The 23,817-nt window shown below is 37.0% G+C and overlaps 3 protein-coding genes and 1 long non-coding RNA gene across 16 annotated transcripts; 2 read left to right on the forward strand and 2 right to left on the reverse strand.

Moving 5' to 3' along the window:
* Positions 1 to 450: 450 nt before the first annotated feature.
* Positions 451 to 3,938, forward strand: LOC122532210 (mitochondrial tRNA-specific 2-thiouridylase 1). 6 transcript variants are annotated; one of them, XM_043660786.1, is made up of 9 exons: positions 1,646 to 1,786; positions 2,044 to 2,110; positions 2,178 to 2,294; positions 2,375 to 2,540; positions 2,605 to 2,789; positions 2,866 to 3,092; positions 3,158 to 3,325; positions 3,425 to 3,649; positions 3,740 to 3,938. In XM_043660786.1, the coding sequence occupies exons 3-9, from the start codon at positions 2,219 to 2,221 to the stop codon at positions 3,881 to 3,883; spliced, it is 1,191 nt and encodes a 396-aa protein (XP_043516721.1). In that variant the 5' UTR covers positions 1,646 to 1,786; positions 2,044 to 2,110; positions 2,178 to 2,218; the 3' UTR covers positions 3,884 to 3,938. The 6 variants fall into 6 exon arrangements, with proteins under 6 accessions (XP_043516719.1, XP_043516720.1, XP_043516721.1 ...); XM_043660784.1 differs by lacking the exon at positions 1,646 to 1,786 and adding an exon at positions 451 to 530 and having other exon boundaries at positions 2,044 to 2,294; XM_043660785.1 differs by lacking the exon at positions 1,646 to 1,786 and adding an exon at positions 1,560 to 1,641 and having other exon boundaries at positions 2,044 to 2,294.
* Positions 3,939 to 4,284: 346 nt separating this feature from the next.
* Positions 4,285 to 11,936, forward strand: LOC122532207 (neprilysin-4-like). 6 transcript variants are annotated; one of them, XM_043660768.1, is made up of 17 exons: positions 4,285 to 4,414; positions 5,480 to 5,591; positions 5,686 to 5,879; positions 6,480 to 6,628; positions 6,887 to 7,051; positions 7,644 to 7,792; positions 7,869 to 8,140; positions 8,225 to 8,476; positions 8,587 to 8,789; positions 8,916 to 9,095; positions 9,163 to 9,374; positions 9,459 to 9,681; positions 9,770 to 9,946; positions 10,033 to 10,195; positions 10,388 to 10,597; positions 10,666 to 10,772; positions 11,063 to 11,936. In XM_043660768.1, the coding sequence occupies exons 1-17, from the start codon at positions 4,309 to 4,311 to the stop codon at positions 11,336 to 11,338; spliced, it is 3,150 nt and encodes a 1,049-aa protein (XP_043516703.1). In that variant the 5' UTR covers positions 4,285 to 4,308; the 3' UTR covers positions 11,339 to 11,936. The 6 variants fall into 6 exon arrangements, with proteins under 6 accessions (XP_043516703.1, XP_043516705.1, XP_043516706.1 ...); XM_043660770.1 differs by having other exon boundaries at positions 6,483 to 6,628; XM_043660771.1 differs by lacking the exon at positions 10,666 to 10,772.
* Positions 4,400 to 10,092, reverse strand: LOC122532212. The gene is made up of 3 exons (XR_006307469.1): positions 10,010 to 10,092; positions 6,152 to 6,353; positions 4,400 to 5,261 (listed from the first exon to the last, which is right to left on the reverse strand). It is a non-coding gene; the product is annotated as an uncharacterized LOC122532212 (long non-coding RNA).
* Positions 11,918 to 22,491, reverse strand: LOC122532208 (segment polarity protein dishevelled homolog DVL-3). Of its 3 annotated transcripts, XM_043660775.1 has the most exons (11): positions 21,951 to 22,491; positions 20,667 to 20,736; positions 20,035 to 20,287; positions 19,741 to 19,923; positions 19,449 to 19,659; positions 19,173 to 19,301; positions 18,878 to 19,092; positions 18,291 to 18,782; positions 17,967 to 18,215; positions 14,896 to 14,964; positions 11,918 to 14,232 (listed from the first exon to the last, which is right to left on the reverse strand). In XM_043660775.1, the coding sequence occupies exons 1-11, from the start codon at positions 22,109 to 22,111 to the stop codon at positions 14,192 to 14,194; spliced, it is 2,073 nt and encodes a 690-aa protein (XP_043516710.1). In that variant the 5' UTR covers positions 22,112 to 22,491; the 3' UTR covers positions 11,918 to 14,191. The 3 variants fall into 3 exon arrangements, with proteins under 3 accessions (XP_043516710.1, XP_043516711.1, XP_043516712.1); XM_043660776.1 differs by lacking the exon at positions 14,896 to 14,964 and having other exon boundaries at positions 21,951 to 22,490; XM_043660777.1 differs by lacking the exons at positions 11,918 to 14,232; positions 14,896 to 14,964 and adding an exon at positions 15,317 to 16,688 and having other exon boundaries at positions 21,951 to 22,490.
* Positions 22,492 to 23,817: the final 1,326 nt, after the last annotated feature.

Below are 23,817 nucleotides of genomic sequence, written 5' to 3' on the forward strand. Positions count from 1 at the left end.
TTGTGCATTGATTGATTATTCTCCGGCTTTACTTTTTTCTCCCCGCTGTTCTCCACGACGAACATATCAACAGTCGCTCGTCGACAACTATTCTACTACGTTACAACATGGAATCACATGGAATGTAATCGCTACGAAATAATCGTTTTTCGTCGTGATTAACAATGCCAATTGCCGATCGTACGTTTCTTGAAATCGTGTTCTCTCCCTACGCTTGTCGTTTCGGCCCGCACTTTCTAGTCCCGAGCACACTGACAGTTTCAGTTTCATATTCCAAACATTTCCAATTTCTGTCCCTGCTTCGTGCTTTTACGTCCGTTTACACTGTCGACAGTGATCATATCGGGAATACTCTTGTAACAAGTGGATAACGCGTAATAAGTTAATATTTAAGATATAAAGTGCATCTTAAAAAACAACTAATATCTATAGATATAAATACATTGGAGGAAAGAGCACACGAATACTCTCGAACAGCATACCGCCAAAGTTTCATTCGAGCACTTCACGATCGTATCAACTTCTCGCATGTAAGTCACATTAATAATTACCAAAATATTTCTAACAGCGATGAAACTTTGCACTTCCGAACTTGCCTCCGCTCGAGTATTGTTGTTGGTGCTTCTTAAAGCATATGGAATTTTAATTGCACCGTGCGTACGACGATTTGATAGAAAATTGACGGGACACGCGTAATTCCTTGTAAACTAGAATAACAGCATGGGGCATTTTATGCGAATAGTACAAGTACGTAAAAAAAAATACATAATGTACATATATATATATATACATATATATATATATATATATATATACATATATGTATGTATACGTAGCAACCAGATAGGATGATATATATAAAAACACGTACACGTTATATTTTGTTTAGCAAATTGTTGCTCGCGATAATTTCATTCCTTTGGTTTCCGGTTGATAAATACTTTCGTTACGCGGGAACTCGCCTGTCGCGATAAATCACGGCAAAGTTTCGATGCGTCCCGACGAAAATTGAAAAATCGCCTAGGCGCCTAATCTGTCACGGGTAGGTACAGCCCTGAAAATTGTGGCGGCGAAGCCGCCAAGAGGCGCGCGCAGTCCACAAAATATCCAAGCGTTTCCCCGCGGCCGACATCTTCGTGCGGCCAACAGCTGTTCCGAAAGGCGAGCGAACTCCCCATCGTAATCTGGGTCATGGAAACTGCGCAAAATGGGTTGCACTTGCACCGAAATCGCGCATTTCTTCGAAAACCGGCCTATCGTCTCGAGAATTTCGTCTAATCCAATAGACTGAACCAACACGCGATACGTTGCTATCCACACAATAAAATGCCATTCGAAATATGCAAGCTCCCACGACCAGCCGTTGCATATCTGTCAACGTGCTTGACTGGTCCCCGACGAGAGAGCCGCGCGTCGATTGGCGGACGATTTTCGGGCATCGACCTACGCGCGAGCCTCGAAACGTGCTAACGATACTCCTTCAATATACACCGTGTGCACGTGAAAAAATCACGTTCTACCGTCCAGCCCTTTATTAGAAATCCAGCCTCGTCGATGATCTCTTTTCTCAGATTGTTCGATATTGTTTCCAACGCGTCAAGCTGAGCCCAGCCGCTCGTTCCTGCGTTGCGCACGTAAAACGTAATCGAAATCCATTCAATATATATACGTATACCACGTGATTGATTCGGTATCTCTTTAACCTTTATTATTTGTAAATTTCCGAAAATTTATTTTCCAAATTGCGTGTTATCGCACGGTTGTGCACGCATTGTGATCGACACACGTACGTGATTAAAATTGAATAAGTATTCCGGTTAGAATAAATTCGAACATCCAGTTAATTTTGATCTGCAATCATCATCATCTTGGAGCATGTCTTTAACAGGTTGACTGAACATGGTTGTTCGTTTAGAAGCTGTTTTCTTTCATCATTTTAAAAAGTCTAAGAAAATCTATTTTGAATGATTGTTGGTCCAAAAATATTTTTGATATACAGTAAATTTAATGTGCACTAAAAATATATACTAAATTTGTTTTCAGTGTATATTCAGAATTATTTTGAATGTATCTTGCACAATGTTATTTTGTATCAACGTAATACATCTCTTAATGATACCAATATGTATCAATAAAGATGATATAAAACTGGAAAGAAACACATTTAGGATATTAAAAGTTTAATATTTAATAAAAGAAAGTAGGAGACATTTAAACAATGTTTAAGAAAGTAATTGTGGGTATATCTGGTGGAGTTGATAGTGCTGTATCAGCATTACTCCTAAAAAATAAAGGTAATTCATGTGAATGCAACATTTAGTATCGTATGTTAGTTTAATAACACAAAAGTATTAAAATTAAAAGGTTGTTGAAGGATTTAATGTCACTGGCGTATTCATGAAAAATTGGGACATTAAAGATGAGACTGGGATTTGTAAAGTCGAGGAGGATTATGAAGATGCACAATGGGTGTGCAAGAAATTAGAAATTCCTCTTGTTGAAGTCAACTTTGTAAAAGAATATTGGCACAATATCTTTTGGTACGTATGCGAATGTACGTTTGTACATTTTTCTTGAAAATTAATATATTACTTGTACTAATAGCTATTTAACAGAACAATATGAGAACGGATATACACCAAATCCTGATATTCTGTGTAACAAGTACATCAAATTTGATTATTTTTTCAACTTTGCTTGCACCAAGCTTCAGGCAGATGCTATTGCAACTGGACACTATGTGAAAACTAGTTTTGGTCCTTATCTGGAATATTTTAAGCCGGATACAAGTAAATATAATTTTTTGTTTTTATTGATTTTCTCTTTAAATGTATTAAAATCCTCTTATTCTAACCATTTTGTTAGATGTCAGCCTATTTGAAGCTATAGATAAAGGGAAAGATCAAACATTTTTCTTGTGTCAAGCACCTCAGCAAGCATTAAGATATTCTATGTTTCCCCTTGGAGATTATTTGAAAAAAGATGTTAAACAAATTGCTCGAGAAGCTGGATTAGATAAAGTTGTTTCAAAAAAGGAAAGCACAGGAATATGTTTTGTGGGGAAACGAAATTTTCAAAATTTTATATCTGAGGTAGAACATGATAAATTCAGTGTATGCTAAATAATTTTCTATTAACGACCAAATAATGATTATAGTACATACCTGACAAACCTGGAGACTTTGTAAACTTGGATGATGGTCAAGTATTGGGAAAACATAGGGGCTTTCATCATTGGACTGTTGGACAAAACATAAGAGTTGAAGGTTTACCAGCTCCATATTATGTGTACAAGAAGGATGTTGACACAAATAATATTATTGTAGTATGTAGAAAAAAATGTTAATTAATTAAAATTATAATTATTTTTTTTATTTGAATTGAATGTTTATATGTCTGTTAATGATGATGTTTATGTCATTAGGTAAGAGGAACACATCATCCTGCACTGTATTCAAATTTTATAATAACAAAAAATCCAAACTGGATATCATCAGAGCCAGAATTTAACAGCGTCTCTAGAATATTAAATTGCAATTTTCGCTTTCAACATAGAGATCCCTTGGTGCCTTGTACAGTTCACAAAAATTTAACGAATCAATTGTTAATTCATCTTAGTCGACCATTAAGAGCACTTACAGAAGGACAGGTAAAGCTTCTTGCATGTTGCTCTTTTTAGGTTTGGGTTAGGTTATATAAAATATCTAATAGTATTTAACATTTATTTTATTTATTTTAGTTTGCTGTCTTATATAATGGCGAAGAGTGTCTAGGTAGCGCTGTAATCTCATTTCGTGGACCATCGTACTACAGTCTAAAACAAGAAGTAGAAATGCATCATCAACAAAGCGATGAGATGCGAAAACAAGTTGCGAGTATATAATATTATATATAGTGTACTTTATTAGAAAAAAGTAAATTATATTTGAATATTTTAACATGGTTTTATTCATTGAATACTTTTATTTTTATACTATATTAGTTATTACTATCTCTTAATTAAAATAAACATCGTTTCAAATTTCTTTTAAGATTTCTTTTTGTCTTTATGTTAATCGATCAATCATTAATAAGTACAACAAAATCATCTTCCGTGAAATCATCAAACAAAGAAGGATCAGTGAAATCAACCTGAAGTCAGAAGTAAAAGAAATTTTTTTCCACTTATACTCGGAATCTTTGGTTAATGTGTCTCGTTATCGAAAAAATGACGAAATAACATCATTCTAGTGATTCAATTGCAGACTTTATCAATCATATCTCCTCTTTCAAACTTTATACATTCGTCAACGCCCGCGAGCAAGCGCGATGATGACCGCCGAAGAAAACGAAATTTATGGCTGTAACATAGTATATTGGAATTTTACGTCAAACCACGAAGATTGTATCAATAGAAGGAAGCCACAAATTTACAGTGAGTTCATTTACAGCAAGAAAAATCTTCTACAATGTAATTTCTTTTCTAAAATAATCGATATCAATCGGATCGGTGCTACGTTAAATATTCCTTGGGTCATAAGTCCATGGAAATTGAATTTTAAATTGGAAAAAGAACGAACTAACGGAAAAGCAAAGAAAAGCTTAGCAGCTGACGATTGACTTTCAACATTTGCATCGAAAAATACTCTTTTTTACCGGACAAAGACTCAGCGTCTTCTCTACCATGCTTGAACAAATCTCGGAACTATTTTCGCAAAAAGGAGCTTGAAAATGCGTTTGACGCGGTGGAACGACAATTGGCGCGGTGTGCAACGAAGGAAAAATCGGAACTACCGGTCGCTCCGTTCGTCTTTTGAAGTTCCTACGTTCATCTTAAAATGGCAATCAGTGCTGGCGATGAGAAAAGACTTAATAACGGCCAGGTCACGTGTAGAATGTAAAACAGCGCGACGCGTTATTGAACGATAACTGCAAGTTATTAGGGTCGATTGACGAGTAACTGGACGTAAGGAGCGCGTAAAATGCCTCTCGCGGTGTGCGTGCACGTACAGAGCTCCGCCTCGATTGTTGTTCCCATCGCCATTGGCGTTGACCGCCGACGTTACATATGAAAATTACTCCCCGTACAAATGTCGCTAGGACTAATTTGACCGTACGCGCGATATTACATTAACATTCGTGCCGAGATCGGAGCTTCACAATAGCTTCAGTCGGTCCTCTTCTTCACGGGCGCACGGTGCGCGCACCATCGTTGAAAACGGTGCTCCCGATTTCGATCGAAGCTCTGTCCTTGATCCGAGTGTTATCGCCATTCGACCAAACTACAAAGTACCAAAAAAAAAACACAAAGTCAAAGAAATGTAAAATCGCAAGGGAACTGGAAAGGAGTCGCAGCGAGTCAAGGACAAAGTAGATTTAATCTTGCCTGCGAAACGAGCGATACGCGAGTGTGATTTGTGACTGCGCAACGTGTTACGATGAAATAGAATAGAATAGGTAAACTGACTGGACTGAGAAGAAGGGGTCGGCTTGCTTTCAGACAAGATGAGGAGCGCAAGTAGCTTGGATCAGTACAACGACGATGACTTCTTCAGCGGTGGCCCTTGTCCTTCGTGTCGGTTAGCCATCAACAAGGAAACCGGTCGACTCAAGTTCGTAAGACGTCCAAACTTAGCTAGTGATTATCTCAAAGCATCGGCCAATCAGTTAGTATCGGAAATTGGAAATTACTGTTTGGGACCGCAGGTGGTGCATGGGAGGAAACGACACTTGGCGCTTCCGAGTGAAACTGATGCTCCTGATCCCAGCCGTGTTGCTGCCGATTACTATCATTTTCATCGCTTTGTCCCGGTCGCAGGTGATCGGCAAGACTCCTTATCACCGTACGTATTTGGTCCAGACGAGAAGGCAAGACGAGAGAACCGAGGAGACCTTACCGCGTAAGTCTATTGCCACAGAACATACAACGACACACCCGTGAAACGAACTTGATATTAACGACGTCCGGTTCGTTGGCTGCTCGCTTTGAAGAGAGATTTGAATAGCGGAATAAAGTGACAGATGCATGGCTCGTGATTTATCGATTATTGTACGGGGAAAAATAATTCGAACGATGTCTTGCAATGAGGATCGTAACGGTGTAGTTGAGACTTCTTGCAAGTCGTTACTGTAACTTGTTCCAAGGCTGCTCGCGTACAGGAAGGATATTTACATTTAATCGTTTTCCTGTCCTGTCATTACGGACGTCTCAGTCGGTCCGTTCTAAGATTTCAAACATGTACATATATTGGTAATGAACTCTTGTCACAGTAGACGATGGACATAGGCTTATAATAGTTGAATATAGGTCACGATGACAGGCAGACGATTGGACTTTTGCAAATTAAAGGCCCCGGTGTCTTGTCCGACGATGCCTAAATAAACAGAGAGAGAAAAAAAAAAGATCCTTAGAAATATTATAAAAGTTTCGAGAATATAAGTAAAAAATAAGAATATGAAATGAAAGAAAGGAGAAGCGTGTTATTTGTAGAAATTGTTAGCAGCGACCAGTCGCAGCGAGACTGAGCGGGCCGGTGAAGAAGAGGAAGAAGACAGAATCTTAGTACCTGGAATGAAAACTAGCTACGTGCCAGTGGATGATCTACACTCGTCACGACAGCTCGAACGACGCAAGAGAGACCTGGACGGGGTATTTTATCCAAAACAAGCAAATTCAAAGCGACTCTAACCGACACCGTATTTCCTTCTCGGCTTCTTGTTTCTTCTTCTTTGTCCTTTTATTATTATTTTTTTTCCCCCATCTTTAACACACACGCGCGCGCACACGAGAAAAGACAAAAATCGATCCGTCCGCCTTTTTTTGAATCTACGATCATTGGCTTCGAACGAACAATACGACCAATTGGCGAAAAATAGTCCCGAAGAGAGTGCGAACAATCGTTTTCAGGATAGTCGGGCGTCCTCCTCACCTGACACAGCCGCGTCCTCTACGACATTATGTTCGAATCGGCGCGATACGAGGATAGCAGATTGGGAAACGGGCAACGATCTGCTCAGATCTGATGCTGATATCGAGAATCGCGAGGCGCTGGACGAGCGAAAACGAACACGTGTGAGCGATGATCTGAGTCTTTTTAGTAACAATGGTCCTTTCTCGTATCCTTTCGCCCGGATTTGCAATCCTTTGCAATAGAAAAAAAGAAAGAGACATATGTGAAATGGAAAAAGACTGCAAAGGGGTTGTTCCATTGTAAAAGGACCAATGAGAATTAGTAGTCAGACGATTGTGTATAATATTGCTGAATTATGAAATTCTCGCGAGCCTTGCAACGAATTGTAGCAAAGGTATCTTTCGATAATAACTTAAGCGAGAAACGTTCCAGAAGAGAACGAGCCAAACTCGGATAACGAGTGTCGTGTGCAGCGACGTTAATTAGAGTTAATCAACATTAAATTAGCGTTACTGTTGTACTGTATAAATATCGATCGTCTCACTGCCAATCATCTCGTTCCGTGCAAGGTCAATTAAATTTGACGTGTCTTTACTTCATGGCCGAAACAACTCTGAAATAAAAAAAAGAAAAAAAGCCACGATGCCTATTATGTACACGAATATTGATTAACCTCTTAGCTGTTAGGATATTGCCCTGTCTTCTCAAAAAAAAAAACAAAACCCTCATTTTTGCATGAATGTTCCGATGCAGGATCAATGGATAAACTATAACGTCGAGAAAGTAGACGATCAGAATTCCGACGAAGATCTGTACAACTACTTGGACGATTACTACACCGAGGTGGACGCTGACGAGGTGAAAGAGAACTCTGAAACAATACAGAGCAACGACCATCAAGAGTAATTGTTGAAAGAAAAATGTCGGCGAACTGCGAGAATTGTGAAGATACGAAGATTTCCTCCGTTTCTTCCTCAGATACGGCGAGGAGCGCGCTCGCGACACGCGTAAGAACGAGGAACTCCGCGCCAAGTACGACAACATCGAGGAACCACCTCAGGACGAATCGGACGAGGGTGAACAGGGTGGAAGACACTCGATCTCCATCGACGATACCGACACCAGTTTGCCAATTGCCGACGACGACGACGACGACGACAACGACGACAACGACGACGACGACGCTGGCGCCGATTTCCACGCGTTTTGGAAAGGCGAGGGGAACGCGCGGGCCATCAGAGAGGCTCAAGGTACACTTTTGCGACGTTCTCCCTTTAATCACCTCTGCGTAATTGCCGCTCATACGCTTTTTAAGAAACAGATATTCGCCGCAGCAAAAATCATGCTCAAGTACATGGACAGGGGCGCTGATCCCTGCGAGGACTTCTATCAGTTTGCCTGTGGCAATTGGGCGAGGCACAACCCTATCCCGAAAGACAAGGCTGCCTACGATACCTTCGAAATGATCAGGGAATCGTTGGACTCTGTGCTGAAAGAGCTACTCGAAGATCCTATACCGAAGGGGCTGGACACGGACGACGCGACAGTCAAGGCCAAATATCTGTTTCAAAGTTGCATGAACTACGGTGAATTGTGTTTTTTTATTTTTCTTTTCTCTTTTTCGAATTTCGCTCTGTTGCACGGAGATGGCCGCGAGTTGGTTGTCAATTTTTTTTAACACGATACATGTGGCTAGAGATCTTGGAGCAACGCATGGAACGACCGCTCATACAGCTTCTGGACGAGCTCGGTGGATGGCCTATATTGAGACCCGACTGGGACCCAGAGAAGTTCGACTGGCTCCTTCTGGTTGCGCAATTGAGGCTTTACAACAATGATATTCTTATTTCGGAGTGGGTCGCACCGGACATCAAGAACAGCGATCAGTACGTAATACAGGTGGGAATTCTGAATTTCTCAAGGTCTCGTGAAACTATCGTCTACTATCCCGAGAATCCCTTTGCAATTTTGCAAAAATAAAAAAAAGAAAAAATGTTAAATTTAAGGAGAGTTCATTCATTACAGTTTGATCAGACGTCGCTGGGTCTACCAACGAGAGACTATTTCCTCCAGCCGTCGAATACGATTTATCTTAAGGCTTACAAGAATTACTTGATAAAGATTTCCACTCTCTTGGGCGCGTCCCTGCAAAACGCCACCACAGACGCTGACGAACTGATCGAATTCGAAACGAAACTCGCCAAGGTAAGCCGATACTAATTTCACAGTGATCTTCTCCGCTGCTCGATGACCGATTTTCGCATTCCCGCAGATCACGTCTTCCCCGGACGAGAGAAGAAACGTTTCAGAACTATATCAAAGAATGAGTATCGGAGAACTGAGGGCTCTGGTGCCGCAAATTAATTGGCACCGGTATTTAACGATCGTTCTGGCGCGACCGACGAACGTTTCCGAGCCGGTCGTTGTCTACGCGTTGCAGTATATTCAAGATTTAGTGAACTTGCTTTCGAAGACTAGTCCACGGTAGAGTATTTCAATGACAAAGGACGGACGCTGTTTTCGCAAATTTAACGTTCAAATGATTTTTCGTGCGTGTCTTGTTTGCAGGACTGTCGCGAATTATCTTCTCTGGCGATTCGTCAGGCACAGAGTGAACAACCTAGACGATCGGTTTCAAGAAGCGAAGCAAAAGTTTTATTACATTCTGTTCGGAAGGGAACAAGCGCCGTCCAGATGGAAAAATTGCGTGGCACAAGTGAACTCCAACATGGGCATGGCTGTGGGCTCCATGTTCGTGAAGAAATACTTCGACGAAAAAAGCAAAAACGACGTAAAAAAGTTCTTTCTCTCTTTCCCTCGTTTGTAGTCAGTAAACATTCAACAATTTCCAAAATTCAGCTTTCTATAACGCATCGTAGACACTGGCTATGACTCGCGAGATACAACGATCCTTCAGGGAGCTTCTGAATCAAACAATCTGGATCGACGACGAAACGAAAGAATTGGCTACGGAGAAAGTGAACGCGATGCTGTTGAGGATCGGCTATCCCGATTTCATTCTACAACCTCAACTGCTGAACGAACGTTACAAGGATGTAAGAATCGCCCAGCTACCTCTTCCCCTTTGAGACCAAACGACGTAATGGAGACAAACATACCTAAATTCTGGTGACACTCGCAGGTCGTGATCCGTCCAGATAAGTACTTCGAGAACACGTTGAACATCTTGCAACATTTGACCAGGGTAGAGCAGGATCGACTTGGCAGCCCTGTCAACAAGACCCTCTGGAACACTGCGCCTGCAGTGGTCAATGCTTATTATAGTCGCAGCAAGAATAGGATAAGTCAGTATCGTTTCTTTTATATCGGGCTAAAAAAAGAAAGAGAGAAAAAGAAGAAAGAAAAAAAAAAAAAAAAACGAAACGAAATAGAATCTAGAAACTTTGCTAGAAACGTTGTACTTAATTTTTCTTCTCTTCTGCGTCAGATAGAAAGGAAAATTGACGACTGATCGTTGAATTACTTTCCATCCTCAGTGTTTCCAGCCGGAATACTACAGCCGCCCTTTTATCACAGATACTTTCCTCGGAGTCTGAATTACGGCGGGATCGGCGTTGTGATCGGCCACGAGATCACCCACGGCTTCGACGATAAAGGTCGACTGTTCGATAAGGATGGAAATCTACATAGATGGTGGAAAGACGAGGCTATTTACGGCTTTCACGAACGAGCTCAGTGCCTTATCGGTAATCGACGAGACATAGACTCCCTTTCAACTTTTGTTCACCGACACGAAAACTGTTTAATGTTTCAGACCAGTACAGTCATTATATCGTGAGCGAGGTTGGAATGCAGATTGATGGAATGAATACACAGGGCGAGAATATCGCGGACAATGGCGGCATTAAACAGGCTTTCCGAGTGAGCAATTTCATAAACTGCTAAATTTCTTTTTTTAACACGTCCTTCTTTTTCCTCCGTCGTTTCTGGTTTTCATCCTCCATTCTCCGTTTCTTATTTCAACAACGCGGGAAGAAGACTTTTAACGTTTCAGTAGTTCGACCTGGAAAATACGGTAATGTTAATGACGGCGAGAAACATTTTGCTTCCTATTCTTTTTTTCTAATCGATCACTGATCGAAAGATTGTCAACAATTGTAAGTGATATTGAAGAGTCTCTCGTAAACTATTCGATCTTTTTTGGTTTTCAGGCTTACGAAAGATGGTTACGAACGAACGGAGACGCCGACGAAACTCTGCCGGGCTTGAACGCGAGCGGAAAGCAATTGTTCTTTCTCAATTTCGCGCAGGTGTGGTGCGGCTCGATGAGGCCGGAAGCTACCAGGAACAAGCTGAAAACCGCCGTCCATTCACCTGGCAAGTTTCGTGTGATCGGCACATTGTCGAATTCGGAAGACTTTGCAGAAGTATTTCATTGCCCGCTAGGTGCACCTATGAACCCAGTTAACAAATGCTCCGTTTGGTGATCGAATAGTGTGCTTGTTCTCTTCTGCCAAATTCACCGTCGTCGTCGTCGTGTCGATCGTTGTGATCGAGTAAATCAATCGAAGCCAACGTGATCGAGAAAACGGGAAAAACGAAACGAGTGGTTTCGTTGCTCGATTAAGCGAAGCAACGCGATGCTTAAAATGACGTAGACGCAATCGTTGAAATTAATCTTTGCATTTCGAAGGATAATCGTCAAATTTCGTTAAAATTCTAACGAAAACCATAGTTCTATGCTTTCGATGATAGGTGACGCTGTAGACTGTAAGATTTACTTTGAGATTAGCATATCAAAGAGATAGGATGAAAGAAATGATGAAAACAGTCATCATTTCGAGTAGTTGTAAGTTATTTGTTTTAACGATTTACGGGCATGCAGCTAGACTAACTAAAAATATTTCGTGTAGCAATAAACAAGAGGATTCTTTCGCGTGATACTGCGACTTGACGATCCATAAGTATCGCATAAGAGAAGTATCCTCCGTAGATGTTTCAAACAGCTGCGCTGTTCAGTCGCGTTAAGAACGAAATTGTAAGACAAAAACCAAAGACAATAATAATTTCAGACAGTCATAAAAATCTTTACAATCTATTTCCCTGTATATCCACACACTACTACATGTATTGAATTCTTTCGTCGTTCTATTTTAGCTTACGCTTCTTGTAGATCTTTACCCGATCTTACGGAATAATCTGAGCCGCTGTAATCATTCGTTACATCCACGTGATCGTACATACTATGGGATATAAACTCGTTCACGTTACATCTTTTATTCTTCCTTCTTTCTTTCCTTTTCTTTTCTTTTCTTTCCTCGCAACAAATTCTTCGCGAAAGAAAAAACGGGAGCGTTGAGAGAAGATAATCTCGTCTCAACGTTCATAGTCTGTCACACCAGTCTCGCAACGTTTCCACGAAACACACACATTGAAGAGGTCGTTTATTATTTTGTCGATCTGGCGAATGCGCCGCTTCCTTTTCCTCCGTTCTCTAGCTTTTTTTTCTTTCTTTCTTTCTTTTTTACAAATCTCTTAGTCTCACGTAATATAATAAATAGTGTAAAAATCGTTGAACATCGCAAATAGGGTATCGATGACACGCCGTGTACACGGCCGTAGTCTTAATAAGAAAGTCCGCAGATATTTGTCTCGCAAAGGGATAAAAAATACAAGGAATCAACTATCTGTCTGTAAATGCAATATCGATTGACTATCTTGTTGCCTTGTACTATGGTACTCTAAATGACATTGAAATACCTCAATCGGAATAACATGTTCGAACGTGTCTGAATAAATAAACTTTCATTCGATTCTTATTGACTGGTCGAGGCATACTTCCTTCCCTTCCATTTCCCTGTCGCCATGTTCATTTTTATTCGTGATTCTTACAGTGAGAGGGGAGAAGATCCGTGCTAGCACACGACAGTGCAGTTATCATCATCGTCATCACACTTACTCGTACAAACTTGCACGCAGAACCGGGGAATGAGAGAATGTTCCATCAATTATACAATCCTATCTTTACAATTTATTTACGTATTGCCTTTCCCTTAACGAGTAATTGGTTGAAGTGGCATGGAAAAATAAAATTGTACATACATCGAGTTCTCAATTATTTAGTATAAAGCAAATTCAACAAAGTACGGCATTCGTTTGAATTAGAAGGACAATTTCTGAAATTACGGTCGCCTATGTTTGAAATAACTTGCAGGCTGTTCGATTGAATCAACACGAAAACTGGAATGGAATATTTTTTTTCATTCACAAAGATCGATAAAAAGTGTTATCGGTGTTGTTTATAGTTCAAGCGTTACAATTTTTCCTTTTTCTTCTTTTTTTCGTCTAAGCGTAAAATTCAAGAGTGAAACGATAATACAATTACAACAACTGTATAATATGCTTCATACTAATTAATTTTCATTGCATGAATTAACACTTGATTACAGACGTATTTGCAGTCATAAGTTGTACTAATAAATCAGGAATTTTGCGAATATCATCTCGTATTTTACTGACACATTTTGCTCCTCTCTTCTTTTCTTCTTTTCGATACACGCAAAATCTTCGTTTCGATTTCGCATTTCGTAAATTTGATGTTCATATACCCGTATAATTAAAAATACAGCCATATCATAACATTATAATCATTATTTGGGAAAAAAAGAAGAAGCAAAAAAGCAGATCAGTTTAAAAAAAAATATGAAACTTCTACTTTTTAAAGACTAAAATGTTTTTACAGTCCAATCTAGGAAATCTTTTAAACTGATAGTCGAGATAAAAAGATATATAGTGAAAATAATAGATAAAAGAATCGTCGCGATTATTTATCCGAGATAAAAAAAGAAAAATAAAAAACGAAACATAGGAATATTATCGATAAAACATATATATATATATAGATTTAACGAGGATTATTTTTTTTTTTTTTTTTTTCAATCTACATGCACCCTGCGTTAAAAAAGCACGCTTTTTCGCCATCGTTTCTTTTTCTTCTCTCGAAATTTATATATAGTGTCGCGTTATACACATTCTCGGGTGATATTAAATACCACATGGAAATTCGATGGCCTTAAATCTATCTTCTCCTTTTATGTATAGCCATTACAAATTATATATATATATATATTTATATACGATAGTTTAGATTCTTTATTTTCTATGACGCTTTATCAAAATTCGTCTATTAAATATATATATATATATATATAAATATATATATGTCTCGCGTTCGCTATTTCCGTCCACCTAATTCAAGGTCAAGTGGAAATACACCTGAATTTCCATTTTTCAACTCCTATTACCACCATTACGTATACGTATTGCATTAACAAGTATCTTCACTTGTGCAGAAACTGGTACTCCAAAATATCTTCCTCATCTGCAAAACAGAAACGTGCGTCTTATGTCATAAGCTTCGTGGAGAATCGTTTTTTTCAGCTGCACTAAAAGGACATACTATTGGCGTGTCTGGGAATATTTAGACGAATAATCTAAACGAAAGAACGATGAAAATAAGAAATATGTAAGATATGTACAGACACAAGAAAAGATTACCAATGTCTGCCCTGCATTTGCATGTAATTTATATGCAAGAGTAATTTGTTGCAAACTACATGACAATATATACGAGACAAGTGTTCTACTACTAGATAGGTGGTGGTAGACGCATTTTTGTTATAAATACTCGTACGATGCTAAATATATTCGAACAAGCATTGGAGTGCAAGAATCATCAAGACAAGATCGAAGATGCACGGTCATTGTATTTTTATTATAGAAGAGCGAGCAAAGAGTTCCTTTAACGTAGCTGTAAAAGTAAGGGAGTACTTTTGCCGAAACGAAATGAAACGAAGCGAGAAAGGAAAAAAAAGGGGGAGGGGGGAGGACTCGATGATAAAAGTTAAGTAAAAACGGAGGATTAATTTTCAAATATGGATTACTTTCTAACGTTTTGAAATTCAAATGAAGAAGCGAAGATATACGGAAAGAAAGGAATCAACGGTGGGTCACTCGACAAGTGACAAAATAAAATCACACTCACAGATATTGTCTCTGCTATTGTTGTCCAAATCGCTAGTCAGTGTACGAGTTTCCTCGTGCATACGCCGCTCTGCATCAATCGCCAGCGCAGCACAAGGCACAAAAATGACTCGATTACGTCTTTGACATGGTGTAATCCACATGCGCGCAACATTAAGTTGCAAAGGGGAATTGAGTCGTTTTGTTAGACAGAAAGCAGCACGTCCTTTTAGAGCGGCACAATAAATAGAAAATAAAATAAACCAAGTTTGAAGTATGCCCGCGAGTCGCAAAATTTGTATTTTCACGGATTTTTTTTTTTTTCTTTCTTTCTTTTTCCCCACTCCTGGCATGGACTTTAAATTACAGAAGTAATAAACGGAGCTTATCGTGACACTGCAAATACTAATTTTGCGCTTCTCAAACATACTGTACAACCTGTCTGCAACATAAAATATGTATATATTTTACAGAATAATATATAATGATTGGTATCATAATGATATTGATAAATCAGTTTTCGTAAGCTACCTTCTTAAATATCGAATTACATAATCATTTGCAGTAAAATGAAAACGTCCGTTGAAATTAATGATTAAATGCCAGTGCGCAATTTTCCAATGAAATCTTTGCATTGTACAATCTATGCGTTATATGTTTATCAAACCGGTAGAAAAATTTCTTGCAATGCGTAATAACGTTATAGTATTCTCTACGAGAGACAGTATAAAAGATGCCTATTTGTCGATAATTGATAAGAAAAGGGGCGCAAATGAAAAAGGCTTTTGTTCGTTATTTTTGGAAAATTGCACGATTAGACAATGAAGTTTTCAAACATGGTTGCATGTTATGTAAAAAGATATCGATAATATTCTCTACAATATATGTTTTAATATTTTATAAATATTAAGGGAGCAATGTAAATATAAAAAGTAGTAAAATCGATAGAAAAGAAATTATTAGAAAAAAATTGCTTCTTTCTTCGTTTCATTATGAAATGTTTGTTAGGAAGAAACACTACACCATATTTGAAATCATTCTCATAGTGTCACGACGCCAATGCATTTATGTGCGTCGAATGCATGTATTTTCTAGCGGCATTTTATAAAAAGAACGTTATTTAGATACAAAGTGATATGCTAAATAAAAATTTATATAATAATAACGCAACGGCAAGACGCAATTAAATGTAACGAACATCTGTTGAAATTAAATAAGCTTGTGTGCGCGTGTACGTGTACGTGTGTGTATGTGTGTGCGCGCGAGATGCAAAGGATAATTCGTAATAATTCGTAAGATAAGATGACATCAATGAACATAAACATTAAAGAAATGCATACATCTGGAAAGCTCGTATATATAAATTATATGTCGCAGTCTCCTCAGTACTTGCTAACATTGATAAGATGGCACATTTAATATGAGCATAATTCGATCTATTTACATATTGTCGAACCTGTGATTGAATACCACATAACATAATTTTAAACAATTTTTTTTCTCTTGTTCATCATCAGATAACTCGAATTAATAGGAATACAATAAAAATTTGTCCTTCACGCACGGACAATGTTAATTTAAATGATTCACCAATAATTGCCCAAATATACAATAACGATCGTACTGCATTTTTTTTTTTTTTTGTACATGCATATACATATGCCTTTCTCTCATTTTTGTTTCGTTTTTATTTTTAAGCGGATTAGTCATAAAGAACGTGTTTGCAAAGCAATAATTAGTGAACCTTTAAACATTTATACGAAACAATATCCTCTCGATTTTAAAGAAATAGCTGCCCCATTGTCGTAGACAATCCTAGAACGCAAGCAATGGAAAAATATTAATAAAAAAATACGTACCTTTTCTTTTTTTTTTTTTAATAAAATAAGTATAATTTACATGCATTACGTAGCGAATTATTGCAATGTTCATTACGTAAATTCTTCGACATAAACTGTGTTATTTACATAACCATGCTTGTGCTCTACTTCATGTGCGATCGTGCTTTACATCAACAAATACACCGTAATATATTTATAGTAAAGCGTGCAGTATAGTGTATGTATAATAATAATAATAATAATCATAATAATAATAATAATAATAATAAAAAATTATCGGTATTAAATACTGAATTCTCGTACACAATAATTGTACTAGTTTCGTTATTGCTATAGTTATATGTATGCTAAATTTCAACACAGCAGTTGCATATCTCATGCACAAAATTGGAAATGTACTTGTTTTTTCTCTCTCTTTTAGCAAAGCTTAATAACACGATTTCATTTTTATTTCGTATATACGATTTGTCTTATATAAAAATTAAGTTATATCTGACGGGGATTTTATTACAGATATAATTATTTATAACGTAAATGTAAATCTTTTAATTCGTACTGACCCAATAATAAAAATAAAAAGGAATAGTAAATGAATTATAATCAACGACTACCATATCTAACAAAAATTCTAAACATGATTCAAACTTGAAGAAATTGTATTATTGTTATGACATAAAAAATACCTGTTTTACTCTTTGTTGAATTTAAATCTTACATTCTGATGTAACTTATTTGAAGCACATTAGTGTATATAGATTTACACATGTTACATGCAAATATTTCAATGAATATAAAGTACATTTAATAGAGATGAACTTTCAGAAATATCATTACTGTCAAGTACATAATATGAAGTGGAATGCAAAGTTGAGATGACACATACGAACAAATTGTTAAAAACTTCAAATACGAATTATATAAACCTGGAAATAAATTGAATAGGGCAGCGAATAAATACTTTGAAATATAATATAAGATTGATAGCGTACGTGAATTACTTAGAATGTGTAGTTTTTGTTAGTGTTATTATAAAGAAATATTTAAAAATGCATCTAACATTCCTGTGAATTTGTAGGATTTTATTTAATCAGGTGAATAAAATGTTTCAAAGTATTCATTCGGAAATATTCAATTATATATTGCTCTTTTCTCTAAATTTATAACTCATCTATTTACAACACCGGCATCTACATAACATCAACAAAGAATTCACAAGGATTTCCCATCGCAATGCGAAATGACTGTCTACTACCAGATAAGTCTTGCTGGTTCTGTTGATTTCCTGAACCAGTTCCTGTCTGCACAGATTGTTCAGAACCACTGGAACGACTGCGACTACCGTTAGATCTCTTTCCATTTGAACCATTCCCATTGCCAGAATTCTTACTTGGCATAGTTGGCACTGATGGAATATGCAATTCAGATTCAGATGCTGAAGAACAGGACTTCAAATCATGTATAGGTTCTTTGCAAATGTGTTCACTACCTGCGCTACTGCCGCCTGATAAAATATATTACTTTGAAATACATACTGTATACATATTACGCTAATCGTTCATATAACTGCGATCCTCACCTGAACCACTATGAACACTTTCTTCTCGATGGTAACCATATACAGTTGGTTCGTTAGTGAAATTAAATGGCATTGGACTGTAACCAGTTGCAGAATGAGGTGCATATGTTCCTGAATAAGGCATATCCCAGGCATTCGGCGGAGGTAATGGTCCGACTGTATCGCAATCTAGTTTCATGCTACTCATAGCTGAACACAAGTCACCAAATATATAATAACATTGTTCAGAAAATGTTATCTTGTTCACCGTATGCCTAATGAAGCCGGCCTTTAGCATAAGAGATGCGTATTTTCTTGCATCGCGTCGATCAATAAATCCCTCTACGTGATTATTAAGCCAATCCACAACATCTGCTCCAATAAATGCACTTGGTATTATTATTTTAAGCCACATACGATCACGGATTTCCAACCCTGAGTCAGGTCGAGCCATTGCTCGTACTACTGTCGGCATATCGGTATTCACCGTAAGATGAAGTTCTTCCAATGGTCCTAATCAAAATGAATTTTTTTAAATGACTCGAGTATTTGAGCTTCTTCAAGTCGATCTAAATATAAAATTCATTTAACTCTTTTTTTAAACTCACGTTCCGTATCTGGCAGTGTGCTTGCAAGACTGCTCGATGTTGAAGTTAATGTTGTGGCGCTTGGCGGACGCGGAGGAAAACCTTCACCTCTTATAGCAGCTGTATGGGCTACCCAAGCGCCGGGATCTATAGGCCGTACAGGTTCTGTACGCGGTATTGTGAAATAACCTTTTGGATTTGGATCCCAGCATTTTGCAACAACTAATTTGATTGGTCTAAAAATTACATTCATAGTCGCGTTATAAATTTGTAATTCGTTTATTAAAAGTTTCATATACTGCTATTTTAAACATACCCTGGTTTTTGAACTACTTCACGCAATACTTTAACTGCCTCATCATTAGACATATTTTCAAAATTAATGTCATTTACTTGAAGAATCATGTCACCAGGTTCTATTCGGCCATCTAGAGCAACTGCTCCCCTGTACAATTAAAATTGTGACTACTAAGCGAAAAAAAACTATTACAAAAATACTAACTTTATTTTGTTGAACACTCTGTTCTAACAATTCATTGTACAGAGCCATATGTGCTATATAATCTAAAATTCATTCAAATTGGACATATACCCTTTCATTATTGAACCAACATAGATTCCACCATCTCCACCTTTGTTACTTTGACCAACAATACTAATCCCAAGGAAATTGACAGTATCCATATTCAATGAAACTGTTATGATGTTCAAGGACATTGTGCTGTCTGTGATACTGCTAAAGGATGATGTTCTAGACATAGGTGGCAATCTATGACGCCTTCTTCTTTGTGGTCTACGCCGCTCTAACATTCAAATACATCAAATTTACATTTTGGCCTAAATCTTAGATTTATCTCATTTTTCTCCTTGCAAGGTATATTTACCTAAAGTTGCTCTGTCAACTGTACTACTCATATTGGTATGTCTGCCAGTTGTTGATGTTATACGGCTACTAGCATCATCGTCTGACTCTAAAAATGTTGTTGTTTCTAAATCTGAACTTAAAATAGAGGCAGTCTCATAACCATGGCCTGATCTATGTTTTGAATGGCCATTTATACGAAGTCCTGAATTGTAAAACACATAATGATAATATATGAATCTTTACTATTTCTACAAAGGCATTACTGAATAATGTCAGAAACTAGAGATAAATTCTCACACAATTAATAACCTACCATTGTATTTATTGTATTTCTCATATTTATCTGAATGATGTCTTGAACTTTTGTGCAAATGATGCCCTTGTCGACTACTTGTAATACTTTCGGTTTCAGTTAGAGTGTCATCATGTGACAATGGGGGTGGGCCACGATTTGTGTGACCAGGTGTCACATGATCAACACGATCATGTTTTGCCTCACTGTGTGCTACTGAATCTGTGCACTGTGATGCACCATCTGATACATTGCTGCCTTCAGCAGATACCAGCTATTAATAAATTGATTTTCTCATTAAAAACTTTATATTCCATTAAACTTTGAGATAGACAAATGAAAAATTTCTTCTTACTACAATCCTATAAATATTTCTCTACTTTTATAGTGTATTAAATTAAAGTACACATGCTTTCAGAATAAAATTTTGTTCATACTCTGTGAATATAGAAATGACTACACAAAACATACATCAATAATCTTTTAACTATTAATAATTCTAGAAATTAATATTTACAGCTAAAGTATGTATTTCAACATACATTATAAAGATGAATTATTTTTTGCTCGAAATAGATCCTTGCTCATTATAAATCTTAAAAAAAATTGAAGTATAAACTTTACTAATTATAGAATTCATATGACAATCTTACCCATGAAACAACACGTCCATTAAAACAGGGAAGATGGGCATCATCATCTACAATTTCTTCTTTCACCACACTATTAAGGAAACAAGATGTTTTAATACGATTATTTGTTTTATAAAAGAAACATAGTTATAAAATTATAAACAATTATAAAAATTTATTAAAAAAGCTAACTATTACAAATGTTATAAATGAAATAAAACGAAAATAATAATGTAATAAATACTAAACGATAAATTGTGAAAAGTAATAACAATATAAAAATATATACATATTTGCGTTAATTAATACATGTCATTTAAAATAAAAATATAATATATCAATTCGTATATATATTTCGATTAAACTTCAGCATTGATATTCGGCGGCGCTATTCTTTATTAAACTTCTTTTGCGCGATATTTATTACATAATAGTAATTGATAAATATAAACGATTTTAAGTATTGGAATCCATTGGTTCAGAAGTTATATGATTATACAAAGTTTGATAACAAAGACTGATGATAAGACAGATAAATTTTATGATTTGTAGAAATAAATAAATAAATCATTTGCCAAATTTCGCTTCGTCAATCTTACAAATAATGTAAAAGTGCGAATTAATTTATAAAATATTTGCAGCTTTCCGACGGCCGGAGAAATATATATAAGCCAGCCAATACTATCTGCATTTTTCTATTTCTTGCAATAAATTAGATAGAACAATAATTTGAGAACCAGATTTTGAAATGCTAGAACGATCCATCTTCAATGCGTGAGACACTATCCAGTCTCGCATTGACAACATAGCACACATAAGCCAAAGAAAAGTCTTATTGTTAGGGCAGTCGAGTATTTACACACAATATTTCAATATTACCAAAACTTAACAATGTACAACTCAACGAATGAATTCCAACAATGTATAACTTAACAAATAAACACTCAGAACTGTTATATTTTCGTTCCTATTTATCGAGCATCATCACACGCAAGTTTAGAAAAAAAAAAGAAAAAAAAAGAAAAAGAAAAAAGGAAAAAACGTTGCTGTAAAACGGAGTTTAGTTCGTAATTCTGAGAAGAAAAAAATACGAATCGGCTATCAAAGTTAAATATAAAGCAAAACTAACGCTGTCGAAGTGTAACTCAATCTTCGAAGCGGATACTGTTTAAATCGTAGGGCATTGACTCGAGTCGAAGATGAAAGGTAATGTCTCGCCAATCTCTGTGACAATCGTCGATCTCGTCGTTCACGATATGAATTAAAGCGTAACATTCGATGGGCATGCGTGTCGCTGATACTTACCCAAAATCATCATCCATTGATTTGAAGAAATACTTGTAATTCGGCCGATTCAAGACATTTTTGAAGTCGGCTAGAGTGACCCTTTCCGGCGAGATGGTGAGCTTCACCAGGTAAGGGGTCTCCTCGTCGTCGATGTGATATATGATCTTAGTCTCTTCCATCGTCGTGGCCTAATTAATCTACCTGCATTTATGCAATGAAACTGATTCACACCTAAAACCCACAGTGTTAACAATTCTCTTAAAACCAATATGGCGCATCACAGTTCGAGCCAAAGCCCTCGCGCGAACGACGATCGTTCGTTCATGAAGATTACAGATTTATGTGAACTCCACGGTGCGTAACATTATCACGACTGTGTGCAGCAAGTTACGAGGAATCCATTGACGTTATTCACGAGGCTCGCGCGACGCGTATTCGTTGCTTCCGACGAGCTGAATTAAACGTCAACATTCTTGTCGACATTACACACACTCACGGCGGTCGGCTCGTCACTCGACAGTACGCTCGAAGATTGGAAACGAATGAAGGTAGAAAGACAATCTCGGCTCATTTTTACACCCTTTCGTCTACTTGCTAGCTTGATCGTCAGATGGCATTGCTGCGCCATCGTCGAAAATGGCAGAAAACTTTGAAATCCATTGTATTTGCGTAGCGCTTCTACTTTTGAAATTATCGTATCTGAATTTTGATTGCTATGGTGCATAAATTTTTTTACAGATGAAAAGTTACCTAATTTTCTTCGTAAAATATTCTATAAAGAGAAAGTACGCAACTTACTAATATTTTTTATAAAAATTCAATTTGCAGGTTCGACTCGGGCATTTGTATAATTTTTGTTCTAATAAAAATTTGAATCATTATTATATTTTGTTTATTTAATAAACGATCTTTCATTCTTTCATTGTGGAAGAGTCAGTTATAGATTCTTTTGTATTTATTTTCTCGATTAAATAAGATTAATTAATTCTCCCTTACTATAATTATTTAATTATAAATTAGTTAATGCACCCCGATATGTATATTCTAACACCTTCGTTAATTCTTAAATGCTTGGCGATTCTATCGATCTTGATGAAGATTACACAACGATTACAAACGAACGATTGTTCCATTTCATTATACCAGTATAGTATGCGATCCTTGTCAACAATGTTCGCATTCGATATTCGTGCGTACAACACGATCGCGTCTTTTTAATTGCTGGGTAATTTCCACGTACGTTCACACCGCGTCATTAAACGGAATTCTATTCATTACTTTTTTGCCGGAAAACAACAAAAAGAAGATACAGCGCGACAGGCTTGGCTTTCAATTCTGTAATGCGAAGCGCCGACTTAATTATACGGTCGCGCGAGCGAAGAAAAAAAGGAATTTTAAATGAAATTAAATCGTGAATTCAAGCAAAGGATCCATAGAAACGTCCGCGTCGTGTAAACCTTGTTGTTTCAACCTTGGGATAAAGCAAATTATGCTGGGAACTGATTTCATCACGATTCAACAGTAGTTTATATTACAGACATGCAAAAAAAAAAAAAAAAAAAAAAAAAAAGAAAAAAAAAAAAAAAACAAAAAAAAAAAAAAAAAAAAAAAAAAAAAAAAAAAAAAAAAAAAAAAAAACGAAGAAGAAATGGCGAAACTATTGTCAACACAGCGATTACCATCTGAAAGGAATCTTACAAATGTTAAAACGAAAATTGAAAGTCGAAAAGTTAAAAACGTAAAATCGCACGTACATCGCGTGACGCGTTTGTGATTTGCATTAGCGTACACTCGCGTGTGTCGGACAATAGTCAAAGATGTGTATACGAAACGAGCATGGGCAGAGAGCCGCGTTCTCTCTGCTCGTTGCGCTTCGATGGCTCCG

This window comes from Frieseomelitta varia, unplaced genomic scaffold (assembly GCF_011392965.1).
Source record: "Frieseomelitta varia isolate USP_RPSP 00005682 unplaced genomic scaffold, Fvar_1.2 scaffold_442, whole genome shotgun sequence".
NCBI classification, from domain to species: Eukaryota; Metazoa; Arthropoda; class Insecta; order Hymenoptera; family Apidae; genus Frieseomelitta; species Frieseomelitta varia.